At 51.7% G+C, this 27,942-nt stretch overlaps 1 protein-coding gene across 13 annotated transcripts in view; it reads right to left on the bottom strand.

Annotated features, from left to right (window-relative positions):
- Positions 1 to 27,942, bottom strand: part of MSI2 (musashi RNA binding protein 2) — a 264,564-nt gene that overhangs the window by 30,275 nt on the left and 206,347 nt on the right. For 12 of the 13 annotated variants that reach the window (XM_075518401.1, XM_075518402.1, XM_075518397.1 and 9 more), the window contains 2 exons: positions 22,023 to 22,137; positions 14,294 to 14,368 (listed from right to left, as the gene is read on the bottom strand). In XM_075518401.1, the coding sequence (XP_075374516.1) occupies positions 14,294 to 14,368; positions 22,023 to 22,137 (190 nt within the window). Of the gene's footprint in view, positions 1 to 9,237; positions 10,771 to 14,293; positions 14,369 to 22,022; positions 22,138 to 27,942 lie in introns of those variants that run through there. The other variant, XM_075518409.1, reaches the window with a different exon arrangement.

Below are 27,942 nucleotides of genomic sequence, written 5' to 3'. Positions count from 1 at the left end.
AAATGCCTCTGCCAAAACCAATCAAATACCCTTCAAATCACCAAGCATCCCCTGAAAACAGCATAAAAAACGGGGCTGGAAAGTTTATTTCTCTTGTTCAACTGCCAGGGACGCTCAGTATCTATTTGAAATGCAGGACAAAAAGTTTCACCATGCAAAAGAAGACTGAAATAACAAGGGTGGAGAAAGCGCTCCACAGAAAGAGCCTGAACAAAGGATCTGTTATTGCATTCCAGTGGACAGATGTGTGAAAAATTAATCCCTCCACCCCCAAAGAAAGCTATTATCCCAATTCCGAGATAAAAGCATCCGCGCGACATGGCACTCCAAACAACTCAAGTGTGATCGGCTGCTCGCGCTCTGCCCGGGAACGCTGCGGCCGGCCGGGCGGAGGCAGAGCGGCAGCGGCACGGCTGCGCGGCCCTTACGGCTGCAGAAGCGGGAGACGGAAACAGGGATTGATTATCAAGATTGGCAAAAACCTGCTTACCGATACAGACTCACAGGCTGGCTCCATCACTGGAGGATCCCTAAATCAATCCAACGTACTGAAAGTAATCAATCCCCCCCACTGAAATGACATTTGCCAGGCACTGCATTAATCAGCTCGTTCAGCTGAAAACAAATTTCCCCGTCATCACGCTGCTGAGCGCATTAATGCTGTGCGGCGTCTCACAACCGTGCTAACTTACTTTTGTACTTATGTGGTTGTTTGCTCCCGAACCTCTCAGCAGCGATCGGCAGCTGACGCTGTCCCCGTGTCACAGATGGGATAAAACGAGGCACAAAGAAGCAAAATGACTTGAGAAAGACATCTGCAGACAGCCAAGGGTGCAGCCGAGCTCTCGCAGGTTCTGGTCTCAAGCTCCACCACTAATCTCTGTAATTCCCCTTGTACCAACCCTATAGCATTATTTAAGCGCTTTGGTCACACTGTATTATCGCCTCCCATTGTTTATAAACTTCTACACCAGTGAAGACTTCAAAGAGCAGGACTACAGCGACAGGGCAATTAACACTGAACCCACTTTGTGTAGTGCAAGAAACTTCTGCCTCTATCACCCTTCTGCCTGTGTTGTCACACCATTTTATTAAAATTTGACAGCTGAGGTATCTGCAGCTCTTTAGTGAAGAGGAAAGCATTAGCAGGCGCTCCTGCTGGTTTCCAGGCCCCCTGGAAGGAACCTGCTCGTCCATGGAGCCTCTCGCTGGTCCCCCAGACCGCGCTGACGCTTGGGCGAGGCTGCGTGCCTGCACACGTTCCCTCCCCTGGCATCAGCGTTTAAAACGGGGCGAAACGCAGCCGCTGAGCCCCAGGGGCACCTTCCCAGGAGCTGTTCCCCAGGCAGCGGCAGAGGTGGATGCGATCCAGCCCGCTCTGACTGACGGGGACCCCTCCAAGGAGAGGCGTTAGCCGGCAGAGCCCAGCGCGTGAGGTGCCAGAGCCACTGGCTTCCCTTAGCAATGCCTGGGAAGCGCAGGCTTCTCCGGGAGACAGAGCAGTGGCTTTGGGGATGCAGGACTGCTGGACGTGGGGGGACCCCAGGGGCCACGGAGGGCTGTGGGCTATCAGCAGGCTCTTTGCACCCCGCAGCCAGCTGCCAAGGGGCTTGCATGCTCCCGGTTCATTTTTAACAGGCGGCTTGGAGGTAACTGGGTGCCAGGAACGGGCACCCGGACCAGAGCACCTTGAAGCCAATGGGAACATCTATCGCGGCGTGCTCTGGATCCCAGCCCCAGCGCCGGTCCCAGCGCCGGCCAGGCAGGGAGCGCAGCCGGCGCCAGCCCGGCTCCCTGCGAGCCCTCTGCCCTCTGAAGTCAACTGGAAAATCAAAAGGGGTGGAGGGAGAGGTCAATTCGTTCATCGTGTTTGTTTAAGGCGCTCCAATTCCTGCCGAAACGATCCCTGTCCTTCTTTGTGTATCCGCTGCTTATAATTGCCTAGAGAAAACAAGATACCAAAGCTGTTCAAAAGGACAAAAGTGCCCACTTTAGGCATTGCAATTAGAAGATATTTTACAATAAATGTTTTGCAATGGGCTCGCACACTGTCCAGGAAAGCCCCGAGGATTCACATCAATTTCACGCTCTCTTATGGCTCTGAAGGAGCTAAAGCCAGTATTTGGAGTTCAATTTTTCACAGATAAATTTCTCTGCCTCCTGCATCAATAGGTTCACTTTAAATACTGAAACAGCCTCGTAGGCAGGAAGATGGCCACATCTGTTTTTAAACGCCTTGCCCTAAGGTCACAGATTTAGCCAGCGGCTGCCTGCAAGCAACTGCCTTCTCCAAGGCACAAATAAGTTTGGGAGAAGGGGGGTCAAGGGCTGGCGCTCGCCCGGGAGCAGCAGGGCTGGATTTGGGCAGGCAGCGCCCAGCCCCGCCGTCTCGCGCTCGGCGTTACCGAGCAGAGAACGCCGAGAGCGACGCTGCCTGAGCAGGGGGACTCGAGGGGCTCAAGGGCGCCGGCGAAGGGCACGCTCCCTCCACAGGTCTCTGCCCTGCTCCACCTCCCGCTCCGGTGGGCTCGTTCCCTTCTCAAACCACCGATTTCTCCTTTACCCCAGCCTGAAGCTGGCTACAAGGCAACCAGGAGCGAGTGAAAAACACAAGAACCATTTTACACCCCCTTCCTCCACGCGTGCAGCCCCAGCTTTCCCTATGAGAAATCATTGACTCCTTCAGACCTGCTCTGCCCTGTTCAGCCCCTGAAGACCCCAAATATCTTGCATCCCCAAAGGACCCAAGACGTTGTCCTCTACAAACAGCCAGACAATAGGAATCAAATCAAAAAGAAGTCATGAAGATAATGAGATTAGTCCTTACATCAAGAAATACCTTGCAAAGACTTTTCTCTGCTTCTAAGGGCTAAAGCACTTGGGGCACACGAGGTCGTATGCTTAGACTTTATCAATAAGCACAGGGATTTAAAACAAGAACAAAAACAGAAGCTGAGATGCTCAAATCATCACCTGACTCCAGCACCAGACTTCAGAAAAGAACCAAAATTATGGGACATGCATGGAGAATAAAATAAAAGCCACCATAAGAGCGCACCTAGCAAGCAAAATCCTTCCTCTCCATTTACGGATTGTTTGCAGTATTTGCACGCATTGGCAGAAGAGCTGAACGCTGCGGCTCAGTCTCGCAAAGTCACCGCGTCTCTGTGCGGGGCGTTTCGGAGGGCCCTACGCACAAGGGGGATCGAGCTCTGCGGCTATACCCCCCAACGCTCTGCCTCCGACGCCGACGGTGCTCCCCAGGGCGCCGAGCTGAACGCCGGTCATTTAGGAGGTTCACTTGATCTCCCAGGAAAAAAGCGCAAAGTCTGGAATATAAAATCATCTGCAGGTTGAGTGGGAAAAGGAGAGGGGGAAACTGATATCCTCTTTTCAAACAACGTTACCAGCAGCTTTGATCAGCACAGAAAAGCTTCGCGAGGCTCGCAGCTGTCATTTCAAATGGGTTCTCGCTTGCATTATTCTTTCCATTAGGCAGTGTTATCCTCTTTGTAGGATCTTTAGGCTTCATTTCAAAAGTATCAGAGACTCAAAACCATGAAGCAGAAGAGCCTGGTAGCTGGTTTTTTTTTTTTGGAGGCAGGCAGGCGTGGGTCCAATTTACTGGACAAAAATGTAGTCTTTAATGGTGAGCACGCACAAGGGAAAGCTCCATCCCAAAACAATCCCTTTATGTTGAAAACCTTCATCCTTCAGGCCTCTCTGTCTCAGACTCCCCCTCCCTTTTTATAAGGAAAAAAGAATGAGAAAGAAAAAAAACCTGCTACCATTTCAAGCTTTAGATTAACAACTAAATGCTCGGTATTTAGAGAAGACTATATACCCAGAGAAATCAAATTTTACCTCGCATTGATGAAGGATTGGGATTCTACCAAATCACTCACAACTCGTTATCACGGTTTAGTAGCAATTAACTCTTTGGGATTTGATTGAAGACTCTACCCAAGCTCTCCCAAAGTCCATAGGAGGCGAACGCGGAGGCAGGTACGAGCCCTGCTTGAAACGTCTCGAGTTTCCCACCAGTGGCCCTGGTTTGCCTTTGAGGAAGCGGGATGGCGCCGTCCATGCAACAGCAAACGGGAGGCAGCAAGGTGCAGGGCAGAGCCCCGTGGCAACGGAGAATTTCCCTCCTAAGCTTTTGATCAATTCTATTAACACCTTCGGCATCTCCAAGCCCGCTCAGAGTCCTTTCTTGTGACAGCCCCATTAAGTGTTTCCCTTTGTCTCTATACGCTGTGTTACATCAAGCTTATTAAAATCTATTTCACCAGGTCAGAAAATTAGCGCACTTCAGATAGAGCCCATCACGCATAATGGAAACCTCATTAAGCAGCCCACTGCGTTATTCAAGGCAGAGTCATCTGCTGCTTAAAATGTATGGTGCGTGGCAAGATTTTGTAGAATTCTCAACGTCAGACGCCCGTAACGCGCTTCGCACCGGATGCGTGTTTGCAGATGGATGTTATTATGAACAAATATTTCTGCTTTGGAATTTCAACAGAACAATAAAACCCAAATATAGTTAATTTAAAATTTGGCACTTCCACTTTATGTACAGTAAACGACCCATTTTTCAGCTGTTTACCACTCTCAGGCCACGGTTTTTAAAATGAGAATGATGCACTTTTGCCCAGTAATTACTTTATGCATCAGTGAGACAAAGCCTTGTTTGTCTCCAAATTATCATTCTGCGTCGTTTCAAGTGTAATAACCCTTTTGCAGTTATTGCACCGTGCAGAAAACTGGGAAACTTCTCAAAGGCAAATAGTTTATTCTAAGAAAACTATTTATTCAAAAGAAACGCAAACCAAAAAGCAAAAGCTGGAAGCTGATTTAGTTTATTTACTCCACTTAAAAACTGTTCCTATCCTGCAGCTTCAAGGCATCCGCTATACTTCTCAAATGTGTCCTATGAAAACTGTACCTCCCACCACCCAACACTCGAACTCAGTATGTAATTTGGATTCTCCCTCATTTAGTAACTGGTGAAACACAGAGAATTATGAGCTTCAAGTGAATGCAGCTGATGTGGATGAAAGAGAAGCTCAACCAAATCGCTTCCTAAAAGCAAGTAATTCTGTTTAGTACCAAGTCGACCGCTCCGATGAAAGCATTTCTCATTTTAAAGCCCAAAGCCAAACATTTACTATCGATTTTTAATAAACAAGGTAAGTACAAATGAAACGATGACTGCAGCGGGAGGAATACCTGTGAATTCACTGCACCCAAGCTGTCGCGCAGCGCAGAAGCTCTGAATTTCAGTCACCTGCTGCTGAATGAACAAGGGCAGGTTAGAGGGAACCGCATTAAGGCATGCATTTAAAGTTCAGCAAAGTGGCACTGATTTGCTTCAAGCCTCATTTCAGTTGCGTCGATGGTATAGAAAATGAGCTATTTGGTTAAACCGCTTGCTTAAATTTTTATGAATGATCTAAACTACCTGGGTAAGTATTATTAAAAGACAGATCCTTGACAATGAACAAAGGCATAAAAAGAACTCATGTCTGGAGGCTGAAGCTGGAAAAATTCAACGCAAAGAGGCAACTATGTAAAAGAGAAGATAATTAATCAGAGGACAAGGTTATCAGAGGGTAGGAAATTCTCCGCAACCTACGTGTTTTGAAGTCGCGAGCGATGGCCCTCTCAGAGAGACTCCGCAGCTCACCGAGCACCACAGCCGTCGCTGGCAGAGCCGGGGAACTTCCCACCGCCTTGCTGGCGGAACTGCCGCGGGGTATTTCATAATCCGTGTTATGAAAAAGGTCAGCGAAGAGGACTGTGATGCTGAGCCCAGAAACCTTTAGGGTGTCACTGCAGCGACTACATATTACCGCTTCTGGGCAAAGGAGGACTTGGAAGCTACTTAATTATCAGCTTGAAATCCTGCTACTAAATGACTGAAAAACGTTCACATTTGAATGTTTCTGTGCTTTAAGGAGACTAATCTCTTCCAGCTCTTTGCAACCCCCAGCTCCCAGTTTGTACCAGCTTTACAGGTAAAAACTGTACCTACAGAGGCACAAGGCATAAAGCAGGCTAGCCATCGTGCTCCGGCGGACTCGGACAGTTGGCATTCTTCACAGCAGACCTGGCACTACTAGCCCACGTTCTTCTTCCTATAGGGTTATCCATGTTTCCTTCCATACATGTGTGTTTGCGTTATGCCTCTTTACTCTTGTGAATAATTATCCTCATTACATTTCCCAGTTGCTGCAGCTGCAGCCTGTTCGCAGCAGAAGCGATCGCTCCGGAGCTCTGTCGCTGCGGCATCACCCCAAAACGCAAAGAGCTCCTGGGAGACCTGGAGAGACTGGTAGGTTTGGGCTTTTTTTCCTTTTCTCTCCTCCTTGTCCCTTTACAGTCACTCATTTTCAGGGCAATGACCCTGAAGTTTTAAAGCCTGTCTCAAACTCCATGCATGGATCAGTGAGCGCTGGGAAGAGGACAACCTGCATTTAAGTTCAATGTTCAAGACGTTCTTATTGCTCAGGCAGTTATTCAAGGCATCAGCGTAGCAGAACCGAACGAAGGACCCGGGCAGTTTTGGTCCTTAGCCAGACGTGCTGTTTGGGGAAACCTTAAGAGCCACCTCACACACGAGGTGACGAGCCAGGAAAAGGGGGACGGGCGGCATTTTTCCTGCTGCCCATGAAATTGCTGGAAGCTGGACCACCGACTCAGAGCAGCAGCTTCTCTCTTGAAAACCTCACCTTAAATTTAATATCCAGGAGATTGTTTTAAGGGGTGGGGGAAATGGGAGGTGAAAAAGGAATTTGACGCAATTCCCTGCAACATTAGAAAATGCAACTCTTCGCAGAAAAAATGTGCCAAAGCCGCTTAAGCTCTGCTCGGACGGAGGGAACGGCTCGAGATACCATTTTTTCCTGTGTTGAAACAAAAGCTACTGTCATCTAAGCAGAACTTGAAGGAGTACCTTCTGGCTGGAAAATTATGGGGTTTGCTATATTAATGTCTCAGTTTGCTGTCTGCAGTTCCAGCTGCTCCTCACTCCAGGGATGCACCTGCAATGTGAATGGTCCCTCTTCAGCCTGCCCTCCGCCAGCAAAAGAAACCCCAAATCTTAATTTTAAAACAGGTCCAGTCTATAGTCTTTGTTTTCACTGATGGAGGCTGTAAACGGAGAGGTTTGAAGAGTGGTAATTAAGGTGGTTCTAGCAGATTTCAAATGCACTTTGTAAACCATTTTATGCCATGCAGATGCAGTAATGTGTTTTAGGTGAAAAAAAGCATGCAGCGCAGGGATGATTAGAGCAGATTTGAAGCAGTTAAGAAAGGGTTAGACAAAGGAGTGAGAAACATTTCCAGCTTCGTTCCACAGCTCTTACTGTTACAAGGCTTAACTAACTGAATAGACAATTTAAAAAATATTTTGTATTTCCTCCTCCTATTTCGCAGCTGCCAGCTATTTCTCCTTCTTTCTTAATGTTAAGTTTGATCATTAAAGTATCATGACCAGACAAACTTTGCTCCCATTACTAAATGTTATACAAGTCAGACCTGCATAACAGTGCTTTAAAAGGGCGTTTTACAGAGTTGACTCCTGTTAATACTAACTTCATTCCTCCCTCCTGGTAAAGAAGCCATGTGTAGGCAGCGTCTCCGCTTTAAAATCGCTTTACATCACCGGAGTAGACGGTTGGGTGCTCGTGTACACGGGAACGTGGCTCGGGGTCGTTGAAGCACCGTGCACATCACGTTGGGAGCCAGACCTTGGCTGACACCAATCGGCAGAATTACAGCCAAGCCCTTCGCGGGGATCTGGTTTATGCTCCTTCCGGTGAGCCGAATGTCCGGACTCCCAAGCCTTGCCAGAGCACGCTCCCCATGGGAAAGCTGCACCTCCCGAGTACGGCCACTGCTGCGTGCCCCACACCTCGCTACAGACGGAACGGTCAGCTCGGCAGTACGTTGAAGCTACAAACACACTCTTTTCCTCCCGTTGCCACCGCACTCCCCTTAGGAGGTTATTAACCAAGAGTGAGACCTGCAGGAGCAACGTAACTTGCAGCTTCCTAATATTGCTGGGTGTCCTAAATAACAGATCCAGGAACTTCCTTACCTTACCTTACCTTACCTTACCTTACCTTACCTCACCTCCTTCTCTCAGACACTATGAAAAAGAAGCCTTAAGCATGTCATTATTATAATAATTACCCTTGTCTTTGGTACCAGCTCCTTTTCCTGACCCAGAAAATAACTATTAGACCTACGAGGCAAGCATCACACATAACTTTTACACGACAATACCTTCCTGCCCAGCACCGATGGCCGACAAGTGAACAGTTTGTGACTGGTATCAGGAAAGAAACTAAATTAAGCTCCATAGATTAACAGAAAGTCGGTTTTAAATGCTCATAATGAAAAACATCAGTTTAGACTTTGAACTGATCTTGCGTTGCGTTTTCACAGCACCAGGCGCTGCAGGGGTGTGACCCAAGGCTGGGCTTCGCAGACTATGGACTACCGTTATTAATAAGCAAGTGTATTTCCCTGAGCTCTGAAAAATTTGTGAAAATATTTGTTTTTCCCATCTCGCCCATATACAAAGGTTTTAATAAGCTTTAACACACATACAAGCAAACAAACCCTTAATTAAAGAAAAAAAAAGAAATTCCTGAGCTGAAGGCTTCTAAGTAACTTTGAGAATCCCCAACCACCCAGGCCATGACGGAGGAAGGTATGACTGAGACAGATAAACACGGCGATGGCAACGTCCCCGCCCGGCAGGCACGGCCAGCGGTACCCGTCCCACCGCGGGGTCTGCACCAAGAACACCGGCTGCCATCCCAGCCAGGGACCTCCTCACAGCCACAGCAGTGACCTCATCCGCCTTTCGATTTCCAAACAGCAGAGAGGGAGCCTGCACCTTAGCGCCGGAGAGGCTGCAACAAGGGTTTCTAACACGCGTATGGGTTTGATGCTTAAACCCACCTCGGTCGCTGGCACGGACTGCGCTGACCACAGTGGTGGAAGATCAGACTGCCGGGAATACTGCAGTTTTAACACGGAGTCACTCCTCTCCCCCCAATTACAAGCGCATTGTCGTCTTTTTTGGTTTTAATTTTTGCTGTAAACACCCCTCGTATGTAACTGCTCATCTGCAGATTCTTCAAACACTGGGTCACACACTTGGAGTGATGGTTGTTTTATTCTTTTATTAAATTGTCATTGGTACTGGTTATTTGGTGCGTCCAAACCAAAATATTAAAACTGCAAGCTAAGAGAGCAGCAACACAGCACATCCGTTGTAAACAATTTATTATTATTTTCTACCTCAGTTACTTACAGGAAAAAAGTCATAAAAAAGAAAAAAAGAAAAGCACAGATGGACTATTTACAAAAAATGAGAAAATTCACAATAGCCGAAATGTTTGCAAATCATGCACACTAAGACAAGTTCACAAAAGCAAAGCAATTCATAGCAAAAAAACCCAAACAAAATAATAAGAAGCCATACAGATTAAAAAAAGCTATTGCCTGCAGAAAAGTAAAAAGAAAACTAACCAATTATTACATCAAGCATCTTTAATGAAATGAACAGCATAGCCGTGTATTGTAGAGCCTTTGACACTGACATTTTAAACAAGTGGATTAACAAACATTAAAATGCATTACAGTTCTACTGTAAGCATGCAATTTACTTCTCACAAACTTATAAAATGGGCAGAAACACTTAAAGACAAACGGCATTTAAATACGATGCGTGTTTCCTACCCAAAAGTCCAGAATTTGGTCTCGTTAAAAATGAAGCCAATGGCCGGCGGCATTATCACATAGGTTTGCAGCTCTTCTGCGATTTGGGTGGAGACGAAGAGGCGCGACACAGCTTAAGCCAGCGGGGGAAAGCTCGTCCCTCTTGCCAAAATTTCAGTAATTTGCCCATGATGTGCAAGCGAGGCCTGGCAGTAGAAGCGACTGCACGGAGCATGCGAGAGCAGGGCCGGCCGCCAGACGAGCAGGGCGGCGGCTGGGAGCCGGGGCAGGGGTTGCTGCGGGAGGCGCAGTGGCTGCCTAGGCCCTTTTTTGGTGGCTTCTAGCCACGGCCCTTCCGTGATTACGGCAGCTCGAGAAAGAGCCACCAACCCAAAGCAAACGAAACAGGAGCAAACACGCGTGGGTCCGCTACGCCCGCGGCCGCCAGCGCCACAGGGCCACGCGTGCGGCCGCAGAGCGTTCGTTTTGAATAATTAAACCCCGCGTTGCTAATGATCCTAGTGACAGGAGACGCTAGTCTCGCTCCACCCTAATTATGATTTGTGCCACTGCTGAACGTCTCTATGTTAAAAAGCGCCAATAGCTCTCTTTGGGGCTGCCCGTGAGACCCAATCATCGTTTTTGCTTCCTTGATAAAATTATTTCTAAAAAGTTTGTGAGAAGTCATGCCTTCATAACGCCCCTAACCCCAATCTTTGTGAGTTACATTCCAAGTGGGCATTAAAAACTCATAACAAAGCAGAGGAAAAAAAATAATAATAAAAAAAAAAGCAAACTCAAAGCAGTGAGGATATGGAGCCTTTAAAAAAATAAAAATAAAATAAAAAGTCCAGTCAATCAAACCAGCCAGTAAGAGCAGCAATTTTTCAGTGGACATTGATATTAAACATGGACCACCCAGGCTTTTTCTGTCTCTCTCTCTCTCATTAGCACTGTAGTAAACCCCGATTAATTTGTTATGCATCTTTAAGAACTAGTTGATAAAAATTATGTCTTGTGAAATCGGCAAATAGTCTGCAAAGTGAAATAAGAACAGAAATTAATAGATTAAACTGAAAAGATAAGTCCCAGAAATAAAAAAGAAAAAGACACAGAAAGGGAGTGATTGCAATTAAAAAAAAAAAAGGCTACGTACTGAGTTATAAAGGCCTAGAGGCAAAAATAACGAGATGGGAGAAGACAGAGCAGGCGCCACAGGGACTGCGTGCGTCTCGCCCGCGGAGCAAGGGGCCGTCCCCGTGCTGACAGGGCACAGCGGAGGACGCGGGAGAGGGACCCTGCCAGGGGACCCTGCCAGCAGCTCCGGCACCGGTGCTCCCCGGCGCAGCAACGGAAATGCAAACGGGCGGATCGTGGCGTTTGCAGCCTCGTTTCACTGGGACAGCAGCAAATACCAACAGGACAGTGCAATTCAGATGGGCGTTCCGTTTTTTTTTTTTTTTAATTAAAAAAATAAATAGCTAGCATAACCTGAGGAGTAACAGGAGCAACGCTCGCCGGCGGGTGACGAGGCACCGCAGCGCAGAGCCCTGTGGGACGGCGACTGCCAACAGCAGCGCCGGGGACGCCGCCGGCTGCAGCCCGCCCTGCCAGGCCGATTTACTGCAGCACAGGCACCAGGGCAGGGGAACAGCTTTCACGGCACAGCTGTACGGTGGTAAAAAGCACTGCCAGGTCTCCTCTGTAATGAGCCATCGGAATACAGCTGTGTATTTATACGTGTTATATGTATACTTAGACATACACATCGGTGCGGTTGCAACACCGCTGCTGTTTAGGCACGGCGGAGGCGGGAGTAGCCGAAGCTCTCAGGCACGCTGCCTGGGATGCTCCTGCAGAAACAGCCAAATATTTTTCTTTTCGAACCATGGCACCGAGCATATGGTCATGACAAGGTATTAAAAAAGCAGATTCCTCTCCATCGGGGTCGCACGTGCTCCTATCTCACGCTCCAAGCCGCAGTCGTACCGCGGGCCCCACGGGTACTTCTGCAAGCGTCAAACACGCGAAGGGAAGGGTCGGGGGGGCCTCTTTTGAGGAGGACTATGTGCTGGAACCACGCTTATGCTACTCGTCCCGTGGCACTAAACACCTTTCCCCACAGCTGGTCGGTCGGGCTGCCTACTCGATTCCTTCCCACCGGCGCCTGGAGGAAGGGGAGCGAGGGCTGCAGGATGCGGCTCCCACCCGCAGAGAGGGGCGAAAGGAGAGCGGGGAGAGCCAGGCAGGCACCCGAGCCATGGCAGGACACAACCCCGTCCTCAAATCCTGACCCGCTCCCGAAACGCTCCCTCGCACCCCGAGCTTTGCTCCCGTGGTACAAGGTACAGCCCCCAACGCTCCTCCCTCCGAACGCCTGGCTCTGGCGAGGGGGACACCCCGTCCTGCTCACGGGCATCAAACCCCTCGTGCCGTGCCTCCCGGCGGGGGGGTCCCGTGCCCCGCGCCGCTCTGACGGGTCGTGTTTCTGGAGACCGCAGTCGCGAGTCACCTGGGAAAAACCGCCCGACAACTCTATTAACGGTTCTGATTGCTGTTAGGGAATAAATTGTCTGAGCGGGAGTGGAGCAAACAACGCGGGCAGAGCTTTAGGGCAGGGAAATCCAGGCAAGGCGACGGAGCAGCTCCCCTTCGCTGCCCTGCTCCCGAAGGCACAACTGGTGCCTGCAATGAGAGGCACCCGCTTTTTAGTGGTGACAATCCACTTCCAGTGTCTTCTGCATGTTCAATCTCTGCAAGAGACTGAAAACAACTAGCAAATAACTGGAAGGTCTGTTTTGAAAAACCAGGCCCTTAATAAAAATACACGTAATGAGGGCTAGAGTCAACCGGTACCTCTGCTGTCAGCTGGCAGACATGTTCACTTTAGACGTGTTTATAATTAAAGCCATCTAAGCTCTGCTGATTTTCATCATTTAACTTATCAAGGGCGTCTCTCGTTTAGCTGTCTTCATACGAATCAGCGGTACAAGGAGCCGCGAGGGCCCAGGAGGAGAGCGTGAGACAACACGCAAACGCCTTCTGAAGCCTCCTCCTCGTACGCAACCACTAACGGCTGCAATCCCTGCCGGCCTGGACCTCCGCAGGGGGTCCTGCCTCGTCCCCGCCAGCAGCCCGGTCACCCGCCGCTGCCGACCCTCCCTGCCCGGCACGCCGCCCCGGCAGCTCCGCTGTCAGCCCTGACGCCCTGGTTGTTTCGGACCTGGCTCGGTTTGGGAGGGGGGTAGCACGGGTGGGAAAGAGGCAGATGAGTTTAAAGGGGAGCTCTAGCATTTGTGAAGTTCAGCGACTGAAAAAACCCCCTAACAGCACTGTTTCCCTAACAGCACTGTTTCCCTCGGTGTCATTAGCCCTGCAGAAACCAGCTCCACAGAAGCTACCGTCCCAAGGACATTATTCGTCTTTCGGATGTGAATAATACGTATGCTTCCAATGCAAGGTTCCACCCCAATGCCCTGGTGCCGAACACGAGGCTGTATCTTTGCCCCAGCGTGCCGCAGGTAGAGCCGAGCACCCCTCCACATCCTCCCCGTCCTAAGGGACCTTCCCGTGCGGGTGTTCGGTTTGCCTCCCCGCGGAGCCGCTGCCCCCCCGCACCCGCCGGCGCTCGCTCGCTTTCTCCATTACCCTGAGCAGAGCTGTGCTCCCACCGCTCCCGTTCTAAGCCGCCGAGGAGCGCGGCAGCGGGACCGCTTGTGCACGACCCCCGCGACGAGCACGCTCACGAACGTAACGCACGGCACACCGGGGTTTCCTCGCCGCGGTGTCCGGGTGGGCTTCAGCTATTAGTAAGCCATAAACGCAGCAGCGTCGCGGCGCTTGTTCGAGCTGCCCGGGAAAGCCCAAGGGGAAAGGAAAGGAAACCGTGTCCTGGGCGGTTCCAGCCCCACCTGCGGGACGCGCTGGAACGGGAAAGGGCTTTTCACGATCGGCACGGTGCCCCGCAGCCAGCCTGCGGCACCGTGCAGCCGCCCCGGCCCGCCGCCGCGGCAGGGGCAGCCTCGCCAAGGAAAGGGGAGAAACCAAACCGAAGCCAAACCGCACCATCAACACACGGCTAGAAACTATTCCTCTGAAGGCCACCAGCGATATCGATACAGAACACAGGAAGGCTGGACTTCTTACTCCAAGACTGCGCTCGTAATGAGCGTACACTTACCGCAGGACAGTATGGGAACGTGTGGGCGAGCCTGTGTGCGTGTGTGTGTCTGTCTGTGTATATATCTATAATATATATAAAAGAAAAACCCCATCAAAGGGAGGCTAATAGCTCTTAAATTATCTCTGTTGCTCTATGTTTTAATTTAAGAAGTTTGTTTTCAAATAACCAGTACCAATTTACACGTTAGTAAAAATGTATTTATAATATGTATATAGAAATATCTATTTTAAAATAGAAAAAAAATTTGTTGTTGTGTGAGATGCTCCCTGCAGACTTGCCTGTCTCAGCTTGCAGCTATGGATTTAAAAAAACAGGGAAAAAAAAATAAAGAAGGAAAGAGGGGAAAAAGTAAACCTGCAAATGAAATGTACGTACCTGGGAACTGATAGCTGTAACTTGGGGCAAATCCAGGATATCCTCGGCCATACGTTGCAACAAAATTCGGGTAACCTTGATCACAGAAATGTTTAAAAAAAAAAAAGAGAGAGAGAGAGAGAGAGAGAGAAGTTTGAAGATTAATAAAGGCTTTTTGTTTTTCAATACAATGCAAAATGACACGGAGGATGGGTGAGACTTGATTTTACAGAAGGTATGAAACCCCAAGATTTATTCTGCTCATGCAAAACTGCAGAAAGGTTTCATTATTATCTTGGATAGAAACATCTAGAGCTTGCCTGCCTGGCTTTGTGCATGAGACCTGTCACTCAGGTAATTAACATGCACTTTGGTATCTGAAGTCCAAGGACTGTGCATACTTGTTAGCTGGAAGAGTAAATGCCAAATGCTAAGGCTAAACACATAACACAGGTTTGCTCTGACATTTGGAGAGCTTACAATGAATGTACTTTGCTTCAGAGCTATTGACAGTTGGAGATTAAGGTAGTAGTAATTCTTTAACCCGGGAGTGTGAAGGACAACAGTTAACACATCAAAGAGTCAGAGCAGCAACAGCAATGAGCCAGAGAGTCAAAGAGCTTTTAATTTTTCAGGAAAGTAAAACCCAGGTGCGAGAACCGCTTCCTCAAGCACCGTCCGAGATACGCGCAGAAACGCATCCAGCCGCAGGCAGCTTTTGAAGTTTTATTGTGACAAAAATACCGCTCGGGATCGTTTTCTTAATAAAGACGCTGAAGTAAACGCATTAAGCGGCAACTCTGCCCGCTCTAACGCAGCGGCTGGGAGCGAAGGCTGGGGCGGGTAGGGGAGCAGAGCCCTCGGGGCCGGGGGTGCCCCCGTGGTGTCCGACGGGCAGAGGTACCGCCGCTCGGCTGTCAGCCCCGCGGGCGCTCGGCCAAGGGCGTCACCGCGTTTCGCAGGGATGCCTTGCCAGCGTCACCGGCGGTTAACTCTGACAGCCAGGCCAGGGCAGAGGGGTTTCACTCGCCAGGCAGCAGGAAGGTTCGCCCGTGTGCTGGAGGTCACGCTCGTCCCGAAACGTGCTGGGGGTCACGCGCTGTGACCCCCCCCGCGCTTTAACTTCCCAGCCCTTACGCAAACCAGCTGCCCTCTCCGGTCCCCCCGCGGCTGTTTGCTACAACCGGTACGGCCGATGTCACAAGCCGTCGATGTCACAATCCTGTACGGATTGCCTAAAATTGTAACCTCACTTCCCATCCTCAGCGTTTCCCTGCTCCGTTTCCTTAAAACCAGGAGCCACCCTTTGCAATTCCAGTGCCATAAATGCTGCGTAACGTTCCCGCCGACTGTCAGCGTCAGCCAGCCCACCCAGCCTCCTCCAGCCTCCAGGAAAGACCTCTCCAGACCAAGAAACCATCACGAAACGTTTGCCCTCGCGCCGTCTGAGGTCAGTGGAAAGCTCGGCAGTGACGACAGCAGCAGCGGGGCCGGACCCCGAGAACAGGTTTAGCAGCTGCATGGTTCTTCTGGGGGTCTCCTATCTCTGCTTTTATTTATTCTTTGAGATGCTCATACATCGTACAGCTATTTCTCTGCCGCAGCAAGTCCCTCCATTTCTGATTAGATTTATATATACATATAACATACTATTAATCATAATCTAAAACTGGAAGATAAAAATGCTTGGATGAATTTTGATTACGGGATTAAGCAGTGCCAGGGGAAAGCCGCCCTGCGATCCCAGGACAGCACGCTGCGGCTTTCAGCGATATGTACACACTGCTTAGCCCTTGCGTATTTATTTCACAGCTCAACAGCTGGATTCCCTTAGAAATTAATCACCTCTGTCATTAAATCAGATCTTTCAGAGTTAAGCTTTACAAACCTTTTTTCCTTTTTTTTTTTTAAAACAACAATATTGATAAATGGATTGTTTGCTAAGTAAGTAGTGCCATTAACACCGCTGCGAGCTGCACCATGAAAAATCGCTCTGCGGCGTCCGACCGCAGCCCCTCTCCTTGCCAACTGGAAAAAATTGAGTTTTATTCCAATTTGAACGACTCCGAAGCGGATCTGTCAGCTCGCGACTGTCAGGGCCACAGCGGACCGGCGTGCCGGGCAGCGGCCGAGCTTTGCCCTGGGGAGCGGGGGCTGCAGGTGCGGTCCCATGGCCCCGGCCGGACCGGCACGGCGGCGGGTGGCAGCTGCCCGCGCGCCCGTGGTGTTTGTGGAGCTGGCACCGCGGTGCAGGATGCCGTCCGTTCTGCCGCCCTGCCCTGGGATGCTCTGCGGGGCCGGGGATGCTCCTGCCCCGATGTGTTTGCCTCCAAAGCCAGGGCAGCACGCGGCAGCAGCCCGGCTCTGCCCAGCCAAACCCGGCTGTGCCTGGCGGCAGCGGCACCGGTGGAACTGCCTGGGGGGCTCTCGCCTGCATCGCCAGCGCTCAACGCTCTCTAGGTCAGGCAGATGAAATCATAAATTTATAATACAACATTACTTCAATTTTCCTCTTCATTTACTGCCGCAGTGCCCAGCTCTGCTCTAACGAGTCAAAGCCCGATCCACGCAGGGGAAATTGCCTGGCTGAATATCAGTAGCGCATTAACACCATGCCCATGTGGATGCTTCATCAAGCCAAATTATGGCCATGCTGACCTACCCACCATTTCCATTAGATGCCATTCTCATCCTGCATTGGGCACCGAACAGTTTATTTGCTTCAGTAGTCCCGGGGAATGATCAATCTCTCTAATTATCCCTTGTTGCTAAACCAAAAGTCTAAGTTTTGCCTGGATTACCTCCTCCGAAGCGAGACCCTCCTGTCTGTGGAAGCACAACTCAAACCAACAACCAAAACTGGTTTCACAGCACCGCTTCCACCCAGCCCCTGTCTGACATCAACGATGGGGTCCGACGCGCCCGCCCTGCAGGCTGGTTGAGCTTCCAGCCCGTGTGCGGGAGCCCTGCAGAGCCCCATTTTGCAGCGGGCCAGATCCTGCCCGGCGCTGGATGCTCTCTGGGCTGGCGTGCAAGGTGGAAGCACCACGCTGACCACCCGAGGGTCACGCTCAGCCGGCCGTCGCACTCTTGGTGGAGGCAACACCCGATGCGGCCACGGAGCCCGTTGCCACCGTGGCGTGTGAGCAACCGCTCGGTGCAGGGACCGTCTCCCAGGGGAAAGCAAAGGCTCTGCTTCCAGGATGGAAACAACTGCAAACAGGTAGCACTGACCTTTTTACCTACAGCGTACCCGAGGGCTTCACAGCATTCCTGGTGCTAAAGCCCATCCTGGTGGGCCCATGGTAAAGCCCGAGCATTGCAGGCATTTTACAAAATCTGGGCAAACTGCCCTACCTGCCATTCTGCACAGGGCCCTGGAAACCGAGCAGCTTGCCATGGCGCACGCACGAGGCCACTGGAAAGGCAGGAGACACGAGCCGGGCTCCCGACTCCCCTCCGTCCCACCAGCACCTCCAGAGGGAGGAACGGCTTCTCTGCTCCAGGCGGGGAAGTGTCCACAACCGCTGAACCGGGCTATGGAAATGTCTTTTCATTTTCAAATTTGGTGATCAAAGATGGACAAAGCTCATGGATAATACGTGGGAGCACTGGGCACATTGGGGCCTGGGGACCTCTGCTTTCAAAATTAATTCAAATGTTCCAGTAAATGCAAGAAAATTATTGTCTCCCAATGTCGCTCAGAGCAAGGAATGCCAGGTCCTTTGCAAGGAAAGGCACGGTCCTTCTGCCAAAGCATAGCCCCATGCTGCAACAAAAATGCTCAGGGTCAAAGAAACGTGCTGTGACCTTGACGTAAGCACCCGTGGCACCAGGGAATGCAAACCAAAAATCTCCTGCAGACACAGGGGGTGGTCACAGACTAGGGAGCAGCTACGGAGAAGAAACACATCTGCTGTAGAAGTTTCCCTCTTGGCCCCACAAAGTTGACCTATCTCCTTCTCCAAGGGAATTAAAGAGCTCCGCGAAAGCTGGCCGCAGCCGCCTTCGTCAGTGATGGCTACAGCGGGTGCTGCTGCAGGAGCCCAGGGGGGCTCGGGTAAGTTGTGCCAGCCACCGGGAAGCCTCTGCTAACGAAGGGCCCCCCCTCCTGAATCCTGCCTCAGAGGCAGCTGCTACTCTATTAAACAGAGTCTGATGGAAAAAAGGAATGACTTTCTTTGAAGGGCACAAGCTTCTTTTATGCATGAGTTCAGCCTACCTAGATTGAACGTGTGCAGTAATGCAGAGCCCCGCTCTGCCTTGTGCAGCGGTACAAGCAGCCTCGTAGAGACTTTCTGAATTCTGGTGTTCGTATCAGACATCATTTTGGCAGTCGGGGGTTATAAGCTTTATGGGCCGAGCGCTCCTGTCTCTGGAGGGGTTTGCAAGTTAAAAAGAGCCCAACTTTAACATTAAACACCAGCAAGTCTAAGATGCTCAACGCCAGAAGAAATGAGCGCTGTGGGGCCGCAGCTCAGATCAAGCAGCGTGGCAGTCACCTCCAGAGCCGGGCGTCACCACCGGGACCACCGCAGCGGCAGCCGAGATGTCCCAGATGCACAGAGCTGCTTCAGATGGGAGGGCAGACAGAGACAACCTGCTATTAATGTTGTTCCTCCGTTGCTTTCTTCTTTTTTTTTTTTTTTTTCCCCCAAGTTTTCAGGTACAGACCTGAACGGAGGGCAAAAAGCCGTGGGGCAATGCAGTGACACCCACACGCCCTTGGGCGACGGGGCTCCTGGTTTGCACACCAGGACCAGGTGACAGAGGCGAGGCTTCTGGGCGCACGGCAAGCGTCTTGGCCGCCGAGGCGCTCCCACTCAGCTGCAGACGTGCGCGTTGCGGGCTAGGGGGGACACGGTGCCTGTTCACGAGCATCCACGGGGCTGGGGAGCAGCTCTTCCTGCCGGGTGGGCTGCCAGGGCGAGAGAGACCGCCGGAACTGAAACCACTCCAGCCCACTCCTTATGCAGAGTGGCTAATTAACGTTCCCGATCTCCCCCGAGACTGCGCGCGTCCCACCAGCAGACCGAGCCCGAGACAGCCCAGAAGCAGTCCTGGCAAAAGGCTCAGCCTGCCCGTGCTCTCGGAGTCAAAAAATCCTTTCAGAAGAACACTTTAATTTTGTTCCAATCAACCAAATCATCACAGAAGCGGCTGCCTACGCACCTTTAGACCCCGGCTGCTGCAGGCTCCTCGGGGAGGCTGTGATTAATGAAAAAGACCAACTTCCTTAATAGCTTTGGAGGGAGTCGCTCTCCGCTCTTTCCTTTGGATTGTCTCGTGCGTTTGTTCCTGCGATTCCCTCCTCTGCCCATGAACAGCATCTGGAGAAGGTGACCTTGAACAAGGGCTTCTGGAAACAGGTATAAAAATCCTTCAAGAGCAGCCCCGATGGCTCTCTTTCAGCCCAGCTAGGCATCTAAAAGGAGGAACGGGGTAGGGCTGACACCGGCCTCCTGGGATCTCAGCAGAATGCGGGGCTCCCGCAGACGCTGCCTCCGGCAGTACGTTACTTTGTGTGCCTCATCGTTTGATGGGTTAATTACGCCCCTCTCCCTGCGGGGACGGGGCCCCACCACCACGCAGCTGCCGGGGCTGGGGAAGGAGAGATTCGGGCTCCCCGCTGAGCCGCTGCCCATCAGCCCCCTTGAAGCCAACTCTTACAGGCAGCCTTTGAAAATGGGGATTTATAACGGCCATCCAGACAGGCTCGCTCTCGTGTGTTGCGATTTCCTTGTTTAGCACTTAATTATTTAACATGGTGCCACTGTAGCAAGCAGGAACTTGGAAGATGAAAAAAAAAAAAGCTAGAGCAGATAATGAAGCATCTGGCCTTCAACACAAATCAATCATTAATTCTGAGCAAGTCACCCTGATTGGAAATCTAATAAGAGCACGTTCCGAGACCGGCTGGAGCGGAGCCGTTCGGGTGACCTGACCCGCCCCACCGCAGCAGGACCGGGATTTGCCAACAGGCACCCGCACCGCTTGCCCTGTGCAGATGCAGATCCGCTCGCTGAGGCCTTCTTCCCTTACTTCTTACGGCTTGAAACGATCTTTTTCCAGAGAGGCAGCCCGGGTGGGAACGACTCACGCCGCCCCCGAGGGCTGAATTTCCCCTTCAGCTCGCTGGGGTGGACCCCGGCTCCATTCACTCCTTGCCCGGCTGCGAGGAGAAGGGTTGAGGCGACTCTGCCCGTGGTGAGCAGAAGCGGGACGCTGCCCCGGGCCTTTTTGCCCAGCCCGGGGTGACCTGGGCTCTCTCCTCCCGCGGCCGGGCGGGACCGGCCAGCACGGCGGCACGCACCACCTCCACCACCCCAAACCTCGGGCACCGCAAGCGGAGAAGAAAGAGAAACAACAGAAATAAAGTACGTGTGCTCAAGCACACTGGGAACATACAGATAACGAAATCACAGGCTGAGTAGAAGAAGATAAATATTTTAACCATAAAATGTAATTTCCAAACACTGTGGGGCAGGGTGGCGGTGGAGTGTGGGGACAGCAAAATAGATGATCAGCTGAAATAACCAAATTACACATCCCAGAAATGGATCGCTCCAGCCACACGAACAGAAGTACTATTAATTCAGAGATAAAGCAAACATGGCAGGAAAGTTTTCCCTATCAAATCAAGCGGTGCCTGAAGTCAGACATCTCAGCAAAACAGCCTGATACTCATAGGAACCGAGTCCTCTGACCTGGTGCCCACTCCAGGAGCCTCGGGGTCCTCCAGCATCTCAGACAGCCCGTGGACCTGCTTGGCAGAGCTCAGGACAACCGAGCACCAGCTTTCAAGGCTGGTTTTTGTGCTCAGCTTCTGGAATCACCTGGAAACCCAGGACCGAAAATTCAAAGCATCCTGGAGAGGCCACGTACCAGGGCCGCTAGCCCGGGAAAGGCTCATCTCTGCCTGGGAACACCTCCAGATGCCCTCCCGTTCGTGCATGCTTTACGGGCACAGCAGGTGACACCCCAGGGAAAGCCCAGTGATACAAAGGGAGCAGAAAGTTGAAAATGTGTGGGGTTTTACAAAAATACGGTGGCAATGAATTAGCAGCATTTTGGCTTAGTAAATGCGAGGACAGAGTATCAAGAGGTTGTCACATTATATAGAAAGAAGAACTATCTGGGCAGAAACAAATGAGAACCAATTATAACAAAATAGACCTCATGCACAAATAGAATTTTGCCATTAAATATCATTTATCCCATTTAATTAGTATTTTCTGGACACAATACTCTGGGCTAAAATACCGTTCCATCTCCTTGAAACTTGTAATTATTGTTGTGACCTATACTGTTATGCATCTCCCTGCTTTCTCCATCTTGCATGCCATTTAAGAACCGGCAAGATTTTCAATTATCTGTGCTGAACTGTCAAAGATACCTTTAAAAGAAGGGGAATAATGTGTGACTCAATTCCTCTAAAAAAGGGGAGAGATCATTTTTAGTCAGAATGAACACACTGCATCTTTCATCATTCTATTTTTGCGAGTAAGAGTAAAACAGGCTATTTAAAACATCAATTTAAATGCACATTTTTATATTCCAGGAAGGGGGGGGAGTTAATAATTTACCACAGACAGGATTATTTTCCCCGCTCCACCCCTGCTGAAGTTTTAGACTCGCACCCACACAGGTGCAGGGATTTGCTCACCCCTACGCCTTCAGCGTTTAGCAATCAGGGAGACGACACGGGAGCCGCTGGCTCCGGGAGACGTGTGGTGGCTACGGCACTTACCCAACATTCCCATCCCTAGCATAAAAGCGTCCATGGTATACGGTAATCCACGTGCCCTTCCTCTCGTCCCTGGTGGAAACATCACTTCTTTAGGTTGTGCTTTCTTACATTCTACCTATTGAGCAGAAACATGTACAAATGAGATGCAAATGAATTCCATGTAAATGTCAAATGCAGAACTGATCTACTTAAGGGGGGAGTTTTATTTTTAGCATTTGCCTCCCCGCACCGCCTCCCCCTCAAAGGTGAACTTTAAGAATAGTGTAAATGGATTTAAAAGAGCAAACGTGTATGTCTCTTTAAACACACATAGCAAAACCCCACGGTAAAGATGACAGAAATGCTGATTTAAGAAGTTGCCATGTTCCTGAAAGGAAAACCTGTGCTGCGTTCACTCTCAATGATACTCGCGGGCGTGGAATGAATGGAGGGAGGTCTCCAGCACAGCTCTATTGCAATCGATAACGGAAAATGACTCTTGGTGATCATTACAAAAAGCTCCTTTTAAAATAGGAATAAAGAATCAATATTTCTACCCAGCAGAAAATTTCTGTAAACCCTATTAATAAACGATCTGCATTCTTTCACTTCCAGTTACTCCTGCTGCCTTTGGAAGTTGGTTAATGCCACTTGAACCGCATTGCGAGTTCCGCCAACACCTCGAGAGAGGCGGCGACCCAGCGCAGCCGGCAGCAGGACATCCAGGACCCCCGGCCACACCGCTGGGTGCTGCTTCTCAGCCCCTTTTTGGGTGGGAAAAGGGAGAAATAAAGCACTTTTCCATGTTCTCCGGCTCCAGCACTGCTGACTCGCCCCCCAGCAGACTGCCCCCGCGCTCCCCTTGGCACTGGTGCCATGGCTGCGCCGGTAAGTCGGTTTGGAGCTAACCAGAGTTATCCCAACCCATTTCTATGGCTCTGCCCCTTAGTCCATGCTCTGAGCAACAGCAAAATGTGCAGACACGCAGTGCAGCCCCGCACAGGGTGTGGGGAAGCCCCACGCCGCTGCCTGCCCCACCTGCACGGTTTGCACGATGAGAATTGCTGGTCTAAGGGTAAGGGTCTCGGGCTGAACCCAGAGGTTTGAGCTTTATGCCTCTAACTTTGTTCTTCAACCAGTTCCTCGTCCTCTTTCCACATTTACGCTCCCCCCGGCCCCTGCCTGGCCAGACCAGAGCGGGAGCAGGGGTGCCACAAGCCAGGGCCGTGCTCCCGGCAGACGTGGTGGCACGGCCACGTGCAGCTCTCAGCCCTCCCGTCCCGGCCGTGGCACCGCCAGCCTGTGGGCAGGGGCTCGGGAACGGGGCTGAGTGTCATGGAGGACTGGGAGGGTCGGCTCCAAGCAGGGTCGTGCCTCCTGCATCACCTCCAGCGCTCGCACCAGCAGGCCAAGGTGGGCGTGCACCCCGCGTGCGAGCAGCCGACTACCCCAGGCAAACCCGGGGCTGTGGGATAATACGGCTAAACGTCTCGGTGCCTAATAGCCCGATCAGTGACTGGGTATTCATTGCCTTATGAAAACCAACCGCCTGTTCCTAGGCAACCCGATCAGCGAAAATTTCAGGTTTATACAATTTTCATTTAGGTAACATAAAGGTTAACTGACTGTAATGGGAGTATTTTAAACAAAACCACCTACTCCTCCCCTTTCTGCTGCAAGCCTCCACAGACCGTATTTACTTTGCTTGCTTGCAACGCTTCCCGAAGCTACAATGCTCAGACACTGCCAACGCTGCCAAAACACGCACTTCTTGCAAACAAGCTGCCCCAACCCAGTGAAGTTCGGAGCAAAATTCTTCTGGAGTTCATCTTTTGCTCCTTTTCTGCCAAGAAGTGTTTAGGTCCTTGCAGGAGGCAGTGGGAGAAGGGCAGAGAGGGACCGGGGACAGCTGGAGGGGAGGGGTGCGTGTGCAGCCCGGACACCGCTGCGCAAGGGAAACGGGGAAAAGGGGCGAGCAGGAGCAAGAGCAGGAGAGGTGCTGAAGAGACCCACGCTCCGGACATCCCGAAACTCGGGCACAGCCGCAACAGGGCCAGCAATTTCCTCCGTCTCCTCTTCAGTGCTGTCAGGGCAGCAAGTCCTCCAGGAGAGAAGCACCCCAGTGGGAGCCCTGGCAAGGACCAACCTCCACGTCCCTGTCCCCTGCACACCCTGCACACCCACACTCCCACGCACACCCACACTCCCATGCACACCCACACTCCCATGCACACCCTGCACACCCACACCCACACTCCCACGCACACCCACACTCCATGCACACCCACGCACACCCACACTCCCACGCACACCCACACTCCCATGCACACCCTGCACACCCACACTCCCATACACACCCTGCACACCCACACTCCCACGCACACCCTGCACACCCACACTCCCACGCACACCCACACTCCCATGCACACCCTGCACACCCACACTCCCATACACACCCTGCACACCCACACTCCCACGCACACCCACAGCCTCCCGCAGGCACGTGACGGTCAGACACACTGCTGAGAGCACAACGGAGAGCCCCATGGTGCCCTGCAGGCTTCCCGGGCCCTGATATGAAGACAAAAAGAGAAAGAAAAGGAAACGGAAAACTTCCTGTCAGTGAATTCGTCGAGCAGCCGCTCGCACACTGAGGTGCTGCTGTCGGAGCGGGGCTGGGGACGAGGACAGCGCCGGATACGTGTGCCCACCGCCCAGCCCCATCGCTGCCCCGTGGGGACGAAGCCTTCAGAGCTTCCCCGGGAGGCTTAAGCCTGAGCCTTGAAGGCGGGTTTCAGCCTAATGGGGCTGCGTGCCCCCCTGGAACCTCGGTGCCCCCAGAAAGCCCCACAGCCCGGAGCCAGCAGCCTGCCGCTGCCTCCCCTCTCCATCAACCGCTCCCGAGACCTCAGGGACACGGCGAGCTCCGAACGCCGAGCGCCAGCGCCAGCCTCCCTCCCCGCCGCCCCGCACGCCAGCACAGCCGCTCAGCAGTATCCTCTCAAACTGTCCTTTGCTTATTTTTAATCAGAGGGGCATTTAACAGGAGTATGCCAATCTAATTTCTCCAGCCAAATGACCGGGGGTGAGCACCAGAAGTGTGTAATTTCATTTCGCAACCGCATTTTTTGGGTTCGCCACCACTCCAAATGTCACGGCGGCATTGGTTACACCTCGCAGCCGCTTGTGCCGCAAACAGTCAGGATGATAAAAACAATCTAGCCTGGCTCGATGGACAATTAACAGGAAAATGAAGTTTGGATTAGCACCGTTAGAAACAATAACCCAGTAATTAGCTTTTGCAACCACAAAACAGCCTACCGCTGCTCTCTGAAAGACTGGCGTAATTTACGATTTTCACAGCACACGAGGATATAAAGGGAATGGCAGCAAGCGGCAAAGAAGTTTTAACTGGGATTTAAAGGGGAAGAAAAAGTCACCAGTAGGAAAGAAAAATAATTCCTGAGCCTTTGTAAACAAACATACCCCATATCGAAGGCAAAAATATTCTCCGTTATCCAGCAGAGACTCTTTCCCCCTGGGAAGGATGACAGGCAAGATACGGGACCAGGACCCCGGCCCTGCTCTGCCGTCCCTCGGGAAGGGGCTGCGGGACCCCGGCCCGGCAGCACGCCTCGGGGGGATTTTACCCTCCCCGTTCAGCAGCGTCGGGCCTTGGGGTGCTCTGCAGAAGCTGCCCACGCACCATCCCGTCGGCAAATGGGGAAAGTGCAGCAACAGGAGGTGAAGCACCGTGTGAGCGGACCGGCGGTGGGCTCGGTCGGTGCCTCTTCACCAACAGAGGCGGCAAAAGGGGAAAAAAAGGGGCCAGGCTGCTTTTCTGCAAAAAGCCAGCCCGCTCCTTCATAGGGAAGGGGATGGAGATGGCCGTAACCATCCCGCAGCCACGGCTACCGTGAGGGTGAAACCCTGGAGGCAGCAGGGATGTCACACGCGTGCCGGCAAAGCGGGACGTGCAACGGGGCTTCTCCACGAGGGACTGGATCGGGGTTTACGAGTCAGCTCAGCTCTGTACCGAATCACCCCCAAGAGCCCGCCCGATGCCCGTACTTTGTACATAAATCTGGGTCTTGCACAAACTTTCAGTTCAGCATTTCTGTACATCTTAATAATTTCCAGATTTTTTCCACCTCCCCTGTATGAGGGATGTGCTTCACTTTCAGCAGCCTAACAAAGAAAGTTTTAACTCTAAGGTGGAAAAAAAAAAAAAGGCAGGGAAACTAAAATTCACTATTTTTGTTTAGTCTAGTTGGGAGAATTAACATTACACTGGGGTACTCTTGGGTCAAGCCGAGCAGTCAAAGCCACTAGAACCCAGGACAGCTGAGATGGGGAGTGAAAAGCCTCTTATACCCAGCGCAACAACACGGGCTGTCAGCTCGCAGCACCAGGGTGTCTCAAAGCCCATGGCTAACAGCTTTCCAGGGAAGCCAGGGCTATTCTGAGGAAAGCAGAATGCACACATATTCACAATGCACAAAACCCCATTTTACCACCCAAAGACAAGGCAACTTTGTCTCGCCAGCAACGTGCGATTCACAGTTAGTTGAGATTCGATTACCTTGGGGACGCCATGTCACTCATGCCACGGCAAGCCAAAACTATCGCTCCTCTAACAGAGAAATCTGTATTCGGCCAGTCCTGCCGCAAAGGCAGGGCTACACCAGGCAACAGAAGAAAGGTTATAAGCACATTTTAAAAACCCCATTAGATCATTGACAAAGGTGGGGTGGGGACAATGGGGTCAGAGGCTGCTCAGCGTGTCCTCAGACCGTAAGAAGAGAGAAGTCGGCAGCTACGGGAGGGCAGAGGAGTCTGTCAGAGTTTCTTGCCATTCATCAAGTCAGTTTGTCCCCAAAACACCTGATAACACCCAGCACCGGGCAGCTCCTTCTTGTCCTGCGCGGGCTGGAGAACCCACCCACCCCTGGAGAACCTGGCACGGGCAGTGTCACTGGAACAGCTCACAGGCTACGTAATTTAAAGCACATTGAAGACAACACTATAGGAATGCTTCCAACCTGCACGCGGTCCGCAGCGTCCTTCAGCTGACAGATGGGGTTTCCAAAGCTATCGCACCTTCAGCCTCTCCCCAGCAGCACTAATGTCAGCGACACGTCGCGCGCCTGCCTGCCCAGCACCGCCCCGCACGGGGTCCTGTCGCCCTCACTCCTGCCGGGAGCCCTCTGCAGAGATCCTGTCGCCACGACCATCGGCCTCTTGGCACGACAGTTCACAGCAGCGCCCGCATACGCTCTCCCACAACAACCAGCCGTATGTCAGGCTCCAGCTCTACAAGCTGGTAGCGATCCTACAGTAGGAAGCGACGAGGAGCAATGCTCTCCTGTGACCTGCTGACCACCAGACTCCCCGGACTCAGGCACACTTTTGGCCTCGGTGCCCGTACGCCCCGTTCACGATGACGGCTCCCTCTTGGTAGGTCCTGCAGATGTGTCAAATGAAGGGACAACCCCAACTCCAAAGAGTTTCCCAGGGATTGCAGCAGGGTCCTCGAACTGGAGTCGCCCCATTTAATTTCTGGCCACTGGAGGTTGTTTCTTAACTCTCTGGTTACTCGCTTTGAGTGTCAAATGAGGGTTAATGCCCCCATGGAGGGCTGGGAGGGGTGAGGGAGAGACAAGGTGTGATGAGCTTGTGTGCTTTGCAGATCTGGGACAAAAACATCAAAACGTGCTTACAACAATTTCCTCCCGAGGGAGAAGGGTGATTTCTGGACCCAGATTAAGCACATGCCCACAAGAAAATCTCTCATGTCCTGTAACTTTCCCCTTTGCCCCTTGACGTGCCTTCTGGGCAAGCCAATGCCACATCTCATTTTCAGCCCCACAGGCACTCCCTGACCCAGATGCTTCGTACGCAGGGATGGCAGGGCCATTCGGTCAAGCCTCCTCCAAGAGAT

Source organism: Mycteria americana, chromosome 15 (assembly GCF_035582795.1).
Source record: "Mycteria americana isolate JAX WOST 10 ecotype Jacksonville Zoo and Gardens chromosome 15, USCA_MyAme_1.0, whole genome shotgun sequence".
NCBI classification, from domain to species: domain Eukaryota; kingdom Metazoa; phylum Chordata; class Aves; order Ciconiiformes; family Ciconiidae; genus Mycteria; species Mycteria americana.
Note: the sequence above shows the minus strand (reverse complement) of the source record. Positions and strands in the feature narration are given on the sequence as shown.